This window comes from Corvus brachyrhynchos, unplaced genomic scaffold (assembly GCF_000691975.1).
Source record: "Corvus brachyrhynchos isolate BGI_N302 unplaced genomic scaffold, ASM69197v1 scaffold21, whole genome shotgun sequence".
NCBI lineage: Eukaryota > Metazoa > Chordata > Aves > Passeriformes > Corvidae > Corvus > Corvus brachyrhynchos.
In genome coordinates, this window is record NW_008236924.1 from 6,897,745 (window position 1) to 6,906,628 (window position 8,884).

General features: G+C 45.2%; 1 protein-coding gene across 2 annotated transcripts in view; it reads right to left on the minus strand.

Moving 5' to 3' along the window:
* Nucleotides 1-8,884, minus strand: part of NR3C1 (nuclear receptor subfamily 3 group C member 1) — a 59,980-nt gene that overhangs the window by 12,737 nt on the left and 38,359 nt on the right. For both annotated transcript variants that reach the window (XM_008629028.2, XM_017728255.1), the window contains 3 exons: nucleotides 8,131-8,247; nucleotides 3,206-3,484; nucleotides 609-753 (listed from right to left, as the gene is read on the minus strand). In XM_008629028.2, coding sequence (XP_008627250.1) covers nucleotides 609-753; nucleotides 3,206-3,484; nucleotides 8,131-8,247 — 541 coding nt within the window. The remainder of the gene's footprint in view (nucleotides 1-608; nucleotides 754-3,205; nucleotides 3,485-8,130; nucleotides 8,248-8,884) is intronic.

Genomic DNA, 8,884 nt, shown 5'->3' on the forward strand with positions numbered 1-8,884 from the left:
CTTTCCCTCCTCTACAGCATGGAATTACTGCACAGCACAAATCTGGAAAAATACAAGGAAAACAATGTGTGGTGCAAGAAAAAGTATGTTCAAACATTCCACCAAATTCAACTTTGCTTGAAAGTTGACAACAAGTTCAACAAGAAAATATAAATCAGGCAGGTTCTTCCATCTTTAACCTGGTCTTTTCAGCCCTAATTTCATCAGACCAGATAGAAATGTTTCACTCTGGCACTGGTAGGGCCATACTGCCACTTTGATACACTGAACAGACAGAACATCATGCAATTTGCCAAACCCTTCTCTCCATCCCAGGTGTATTTTTAGCTCTGACTGTGTTGGCTCTGATGAAATGAATGATTCTAGTGAATGGTGCAGGAACCGTCACAATATGGAATGTTAAAGCACAAACACCTCCCACAACAACTTCTGGATATAAATACACTTAATATCTCAATTACCTTCCGTTTGACTTAGCGAAAAATGCCAAGCAAGCTGCTGCTAAAAAACAAGTGGGAAAGGAGAGGCTGGTGTGGGATCTCTGGGAGGGTTCAGCACCCTGTGATTCACCCCCGAGGCAGAGCCCAGCACTGGCAGGTCCTACTCACTCGTTAATGATCAGGTCTGGAGCAAAGCACAGCAGGTTGCCATTGGACTGCTTGTAGGATCTCCAGCCTAAAGCAAAAGCCATCAGGAACATCCAGGAGTACTGCAGGAGGGTCATTTGGTCATCCAGGTGCAAATTTCGGAAACCTGGAGAAATAAAAATTGAGGGGGGGGATGGTGTCAGCTGCAAAAAAGCAACAAAGGACAAAAAACTTGTGTGACTTGGAAAAGGAGCAGGGTTATGAGCAGCACAACTGCTGTGTTATCAGTGTGTAGGTACTACAGGGAGTAAAAGGGATGCAATATTAAAAATCACAGCATATATGTGCGTGGTTATCTGGCAGTGATGGTCAGGCAACAATTATAGTTCACACACACTGTAATGCACTGGGCTGCCCTCCAAAAATAACAGGCTTTGCTACTTTTCACGAGACCAGTCTGCTAGACAATAAATGATCTAATATCAGATTTTGTGCCTATTCAACAACAATTGCACACTGAACCTACAAGTACTGCATTAGTTACCAGCATTTACTGCTTCTCATCTCCTGTGTAGCATGAACAGAGCCAGCTGAACAAGGAGGAAATGAGTAAAACCTGACAATTGGTCCCTCAAAGAGTCTGAAAATGCCACCAGCTTTGGATTTGCTGCATCAGTTCCTATCAGATCCAGCCTACACTTACCAAGAAACTATCATGCCATACGGAGCCATTATTAGAGCCTGAATACAAGTTGATTTTATCTATTTTTATTAAGCATCTGACATCTAAAGAGCTCATAACATCTAAAGAGCTGCTTCCTGAAGCTGTGCCAACAGACAGAGCCAGTGGATGAACGTTTAACAAACCTGGTGGGTCTGAACACAGCCCCTGGCTTTGGAGGCACCAGGAATGACCAGGTACCGCCTCCAAAATACAAAGAAAGGGTTTCAAAGTGATTCCAATCTTGCTGGGTCAAACCTTGAAATCTGTGCTCAAACCCTCCCCAGGAAAAGGTTATTTTGAAATCCCAACTAAAGGGTTTGGCAAGGAATGCTGGCATGCTGTCAGCATGGCTGATGGGCTACAACCAGCAGCAGGATATACAAATTAAACACTCATGAGGAACCACCTAAGCAAACAAAAGAAAGGAGATAAAAATTGTAAGAATAGTTGCTATTAATGTAGTTATTAAAGAGAAGATTGGCATTTTCATTGAGAGCATAAGCTCTAACCTGAAGGGTTTGGCTAATTACAAAAACTGTGCAGCAGAGATGATGAACACAGAAGTGTTTTATAAAATGGAATCTAAATCTGGATCTGGGAATACCAGATGGTCTCCCAAAAACCTGTCCCAGAAGGAAATGTGTGAACCTCTCCTAGAGCAGACTGAGCTAATTCAGCACAACTGCCCAGTGCACACAGCCCTGACACAGAATCCCAGAATCACCGAGGTTGGGAAAGTCCCCAAGACCAGAGTCCAGCCTGTCCAACCTGCCCCACCCTTGTCAACCAGACCCCACACAAATCTCTCCAGTCACATCTCAGCTGGACATAGATGCATTGGAGTTTTCCAGCCTTTCTTTCCCACTGTTAATTTATTTCCCCTGCTCAAAGAGACACAGTTATGACTCATAAATCTCATTATCAGGCTTTTTTCTTTTTTTTTTTTTTTTGGCAGACCTGTTCTGTGATGTTATTTTTGGGCAACCTATGCGTCATGGAGGTGTTTTTGCCAGGGTTTTTGAGAACAGGTAGTGAACAGCACTGACAGGGGTGAGAGGGAGATAAACGCTGGGCTTTGTTTTGTAGGAACAAACATCTTCAGCTCCCCTTAGCCTTGGCCTCTCCAACACAGATGCCATGTGTTGTGTCCAAGGCTGAGATCTGACATCACTTCTTCCGTGTCTCACTGTGTTTTTAGATGGGAGCCAAAATAGCAGCAAACCTCCCTCTTTGCCCAGGTCAGAGTCAGTTTGAACAGAGCTGGAGAGAAAATAACGCCTTGACTTCCACCCTGGAGCTGGACAGTGAGGGGGAGTCAGAAAAGAACCATCCACGAACGCAGGCCCAGATGAGCCAGCACAGTGATGTTGGTCTGCAGAAGTCAAGAGAACCTCACTGCTAAAAACAGTCAAGAAATAATTCTTTACTGCCCAGAGCAGCTGTGGCTGCCCCTGGATCCCTGGCAGTGCCCAAGGCCAGGCCAGACAGGACTGGGAGCACCCTGGGGTAGTGGAAGGTGTCCCTGGCCATGCCAGGGGTGGCACTGGATGGGTTTTAGGATCCCTTCCAACCAAAACCATCCTGGGAGCCCGTGAATCTGAGGTGGAGACAGAGCTAATACAAATAGCTCTCAGTAATACTTTTACAACAAATATCCATTTTAATAGGAATTTTAGTAGTCAATGGTCAAAGTGTTCAAGTAAAATTACCTAATTTGAAGCAAATAAATGTTCACATCTGCAATTTTTTCTGCTTTTCTGCTTTGGAAGTACCTGAGACATAAACAAGCCCCGATACTACCAACACTTCATCTGTACAGCTTTGAGGGAAAACAAAGAAGGATTCAGGTTCAATAGGAAGCCTGCAGGCAGCCTTCCCCGTGTTCGTGCATTACCTGGGATTGCCTTTGCCCACTTGACTGCAGCAACCACCTGGCGGCCCCCCAGCATGTTGAGTGTGGAGAGGATCCTCCAGCTGGAGTCGGGCAGGGAGCTGTCGTAGCCCGAGTACAGCACCTCGGGCTCGATGACCTCGAGCAGGGACACCAGGGTGGGCGTCAGCTGCGGCAGCGACGCGGGGACGATGCTCTTGCTCCCCGCCGCCTCCGGAGCCTCCCGCGCCCCCGCCACGCCGCCCTGCTGCAGCCCCTTGATCTTCTTCTTTGTCTTCCGAGCTGGAAAGGGTGGGGAAACCGCAGGTGAGGGCATGGAAATGACCACACAGAGATAAACACAGCAGAGGAAACGCCGCTTTCCTCTCCCCACAGCTGGGATGGGGCAGTGAAACCTGCGGCATTTGTTTGTGAAGTCAGCAACTTCGCACTCATTCCAAGTCAACTTCCAGTGAAAATAATACTTCATATTTTAATAAAGTCACATTTACGCCAGTGCTTCAAAATGTTCAGTAATGTCTGCAGGTCCTTTACAAGGCTGACTCTAAAATACAAGGCCCAATCCCACCATTAGAAATATCTGCAGGACTGCACACTTTAAAAGTTCCTTTAAATACTAAGCATAGAAACTAGGCAAAAGAAAGGAAAAAAAAGATATTTAATGGGTAAGAAGTTACTGGATCTCTCGAGCCAGGGAAAACAGGGTTTTTTTTTTTTTTAAATGCTGGGCAGGAGGAGCTTTTTCTCTTGCCAGCTCTCTTGCATATAAATCACTGCTGCGTAATTAAACCATAAAACTCATTCGCCAAATAAATAAAACATCACACAGAGATGTTAACTGTAAACTACAAAAAGCTGGAGCAACAATTTTATTAGCATCTTGCCCCTAATGGAGTCTCCTGCTTGGCTCTGGCTCTCCTGGATGCAGGCGGCCACACGGAACTCGCTGTTTAATGGAGCCCAAACGAGCCCAGCTCCTTCCCTGGGTGCCTCCGTTAATTAATTGATTTCTGCTCTGGAACTTCCAAGATAAATCCGTAGCCCATAAAAGCATCACGTAATGTGGTTGTGCATTCCAAGCTCCTTCTGACCTGTTCAGAATCCCTGAGCACCCAAAATGCACCAACACCGCAGTGCCAGCACACAGAACCCCTTCCTGGACCCGCTCCTCCCTCTGGCTACCACGGAGCCTTCGGAAAACAACTGCCAAAGACAAGGAATCCTCTACAGACCTTGTATAAATTGTGTTTTCCCAAAGTTTTGTAGACTGGCCACATGTGCCAAGCCTGCAATGGGGGAATAGCAACAGTTGTTCCCTTGGAGCAAAGAGCTTCTTTTTATTCTCGTCTCAATTTTGAAACAGCTGCTTCAAAATCCTTTCATATTCTGGCATTTTTTGCCCCATTATCCGTGTTCTGAAGAGCGAATGAACTGCTTTGACTTAAATTTAGAAGCACATGCCTTCAGCTTCCTGCAGACACCTGGATGGAGTATTTCCAGCCCAGAAAGCCTGATAAAATGATAATCAAAATAAACAGATCTGATAAGACAAATTATTATGCAAGAATTTTTATTAGGCTGTTACCAGTCCTGACTTAGATAAATAGTTGTACCTCACCAAAAAAACAAAGAAGGTTGAGATAATGCATTTCTTTGCAATTAATTTTCAAATAATAAAAAGACCACTAATTTAAAGCCAGCTCCTTAGGGCACGTTACAGGAGATAACCCCCACAGATAAACTCAGCACGGAGAGAAGAGCATCCAAGATTTTCTGTTCAAAACAAACAAAACCCCCCCAAGCCCCAACCTCCTGCAGTCTGGCATCCACCAGGCTGCAGAGGCTTCCTCCTCCCTGCCTGGTGGCAGATGGCCCAAGCACCTGAGCCAGGTGGGCGAGGCACCTGCCACCACCCCCTGGCAGCCACGGGCACCAGGCACTGTCCTTCTAAACTGGGAACCAGAACCAGCCCACTGCAGGCAAAGCAGGGCGAGGAATTTGAAAGAACAAAAGATTCCTCAAAAAACTGAAATAAATTCCAAGTGAAGACTGCAGAAAAAAACTCCTTAATTGCCAAGTTTAACTGTAAAATGTGGCATGAAAAGCCAAAAAAATTATGAGACCATTTTTTTCAGGCATAAAACCTAACAATAAATCTTTTCTTCCAGCACATCACAAAGAGAAAGGGTGCCAAGGAACACCAATTAACGGTGGGAGCGGAAATGAGAACTCAAGGAAATAAAGGCTGGAGTACAAAATATCATTATTGGGCTGCATAAATCTCTGGTACCTGCAGCTTGATAGTTTGATGTTTTTCCAGTCCCCTATGCCCAAAAAAACATGCAGTAGAAAAAAGAAAGTTCCAGAAAAGGATGATAAGCAGGACCAAAGGTTTGACTGATGGACTTGAGGTCCTTTCCAACATTAATAATTTTATGGCAAAAAAAAACCTAATAGAAAATTATCAAGTGACTGGAAAGGGCCACTTTTAACTCAGGACAAGAACAGGCCAATTAAAATATTGCACGATAGAATGAATGAATGAATGAATGAATTCATTAATTTAAAAATAAGTTAGTTTTCTACCCAATATCTAACAGTGAAATCCACTGTAGGTTATGAGAAACCGAGAGATACCCAAAACAGGGCAGGTTGCTGGAAAAAGTCCAGCAGGAAGTCAGGTGAGTGCAAGGGGCCCAAGGACTGATGGGCTGAACACTGGGATCTCTTTTGATCGTTCACTGGTTTGCTATAACCATTGTTTTTGCACTGAGGATGCAGCTGGGGACTTTTCAAAAAGAAATTACTGTCTAAAAAACATGCAAATTTAATTATCTTTTAAACAACAGTCATTCCTGAACTGTGACCCTAAAATAGACAAGATAAAAGAAACTGGATTTTAGTCTCTTCTGCACTTTATGCTGCCTCCCAGTTTGCTTTTCTGCACACCAATTCTCCAGCTGTTCAGATCTACCCCGTTTTCTCTTGTTTTCAGGGTGTTTTTCACCCTTTCACACTACTCTGGGTTCTTCCATTTTGTGCTGCTGAGTTCCTAGATTCCTTTTCCCTCTCAGCCATAAAAGCTTCCCTATTCCCACCTTCTCCAACTACTTACATAACAAAATCCATCCTCCAAAACCTCACTGTTCTCTAGGATCCTCTGTGCCAAAATTCAGACAAACTGCCCTGGGAAGGGCTCCAACCTGCACGTGGAGAAGTGACAAGAACCTGACGTCATCCCACTGCATTTCTGTGCTGCAGAAAGGCAGCTCAGCGTGTCAGGGCCAGGCTGGACAGGGCGTGGAGCAACCTGGGCTAGTGGAGGGTGGAACTGGCTGAGCTCTGAGGACCTTCCCAGCCCAAAGCACTCCATGATTCTCTGATTCCATGTCCTACAGCCTGACACTGCAATACTGGTGTCTACTGAAAGTGATGCAGGAAGGGAAAAGCATACAATGGGAGTGCTAAACCTTACTGTTAGAGAACTATTCCTTACTGTGAGAGTAATTTTTCACACAGATAAATATATGAATATCACAAGTGTATTTTGAAAACAACTATGAAGAGAAAAAAATAGAAATAAACCTTAACCAAAATGCATTCTTTTCCACCTCAAAACCAAACCTGTGGGGTTTGGCATTCTTTAAGCTGCCTTTAGGCTCTGGTGTTACCTGTCCTTGTTCCCATCCACACTGGCAGGGCAGTGACCTGCCCCCAATGGACACCAGAAGCCGGCAAGATGCCTGTCCTGCTCTAACCTCTGAAGGATGAGGTCTAGCCCACTGGGAGTGTCCAAAACCTGAATCCAGATCCTGGGAGACACTCACAGAGCACCTGATGTCCTTTAGGGACTTATTTCAGAACCCACTACTATAGATTCTGGCTGTACCCTTCTCTCCTGTGCACAGATCATGACAACAGCTCAACAAATGGAGCAGCACCATCCCATCCTCTGGCAAATGTCCGCCCTGAAGGAGGGGATGTGCCTGGAAGGGCAGGTACAGTCCCCTGAAGCCCAGGAAAGTGGTGCTGTGACCTCCTGAGGGAGCTGGGAGCAGAAGAGGAAGGAAGGATGTGCTAACACAGCCTCCAGCCTGTGCTTCACTGATCTCTTAAACTTAACTCATCACTTGCATCTCACCAAGGATAGTATCACCGACTGAAATGAAATTCCATTCATCCTTGGAGCTGACAAATACATCTTTGAAGTTTTTATTTTATCTGACAATTTTGATTATACAGATACCACCAGGATAACTGCACTAGTAAGTGCTGCGTTAATCTCTGCTGCTCAGGGAAAACCAGCAAACATAAAACGAAGCTGACACTAATAAAAGTGTTTTATGCCACTTTACAACTGCTGCTAAATCTCTGGTTGATGTGGCCTTCAGATTCTCACAAGCCATTCAGGACTCAGCAGAGAACAACTACGTGCTGATATGTTAAATTTAACCAACCTTTAGTTCTGGAGAAATTTTGACAGCTATTTAAGAAGTATCCACAGCACGAACAAAAATACTTCCATTTTCTTCAGCTGGAAGATGTAATCCCAACTCCCATCCCTGTCCTCCGTGGTCTCAGTGTCAGGTCACTCAGACAGCACACCCTCCCGCAGGTGTTACACCTCCCTCCAGGTGTTCTCCGAGAGCTCTGCTGTCTCACATTCCATGAAAAAGCCATGAGATGTATGTGCTGACAGGAACGGAAAACAGCCCTGGTTTGTGTGTGTGACTCACTTCTACTGAACGTACAGAGACACCAACTGAGCACAGACAGGAGAAATTGCAGCACAAACCCTCCTGTCTCTCACTACAACGCTCATAAAACGCAGCACTTGCTTTGAACAGATCCCAGTGGTGCCCGAAGCGCTGCCCCCAGCGGCAGGGCCTCCCCTGGCTGGGGCACGAGCTGAGGGCTGCCTGTGTTACCTTCCAGGTTCATGCCCGCCTGCAGACACTTGCGGTAGCGGCACGCGGGGCAGTTCTTCCTGCGGATCTTGTCGATGATGCAGTCGTTCCTCCCGGCACACAGGTAATTGTGCTGCCCTGGGCACAAACAAACACAAACAAACGTCAGCTCCCAGCACGGCAGAGACTCCAGCCAGCCATTCCTTCAGTGACATCAAGGACCATATAAAACCTTTACCTGCTGCACTGCCTGTCTTGCAAGAACATCAGTATCCACCTGATTTCACATATCCAAACCCAATTCTCGTGTTCAGACCTCAAGGCCAATACATTTAGGTAGAAATCCTATTTTCTATCTGTTAACACCAGGCAACTTCTATTTTTAAAACTATTTCCCCCTGCATTTACCAAAGCTGCCTTCTACAGCAGGTTTCCCATTTTTCTGAAGAGTTTGCCAAGGGACATAAATAACGTGCACAGACACATTCTGAGAAAACACTTGTAAACATCTCTACAGAGCACAGAGACAGCTTCATCAGCTGGAAAGCCATGGAACCTTCATGCGACTTACAGCCTGACTTGGACAAACCATGCTCTCTGACATTTTTATGGATTTGCAGATTCTGAGCAAAACTGACCCTAAAAACAAGACAAGTTGAAGTACATAAACTAAAATAACTGTATTTCTTAGCTGTTTAGAGCAGGGCAACAGAAGGATCTATTCTTAATTATCTGAATTATATGAATGAATGTCTGAACGTAACTTATTTAGGGA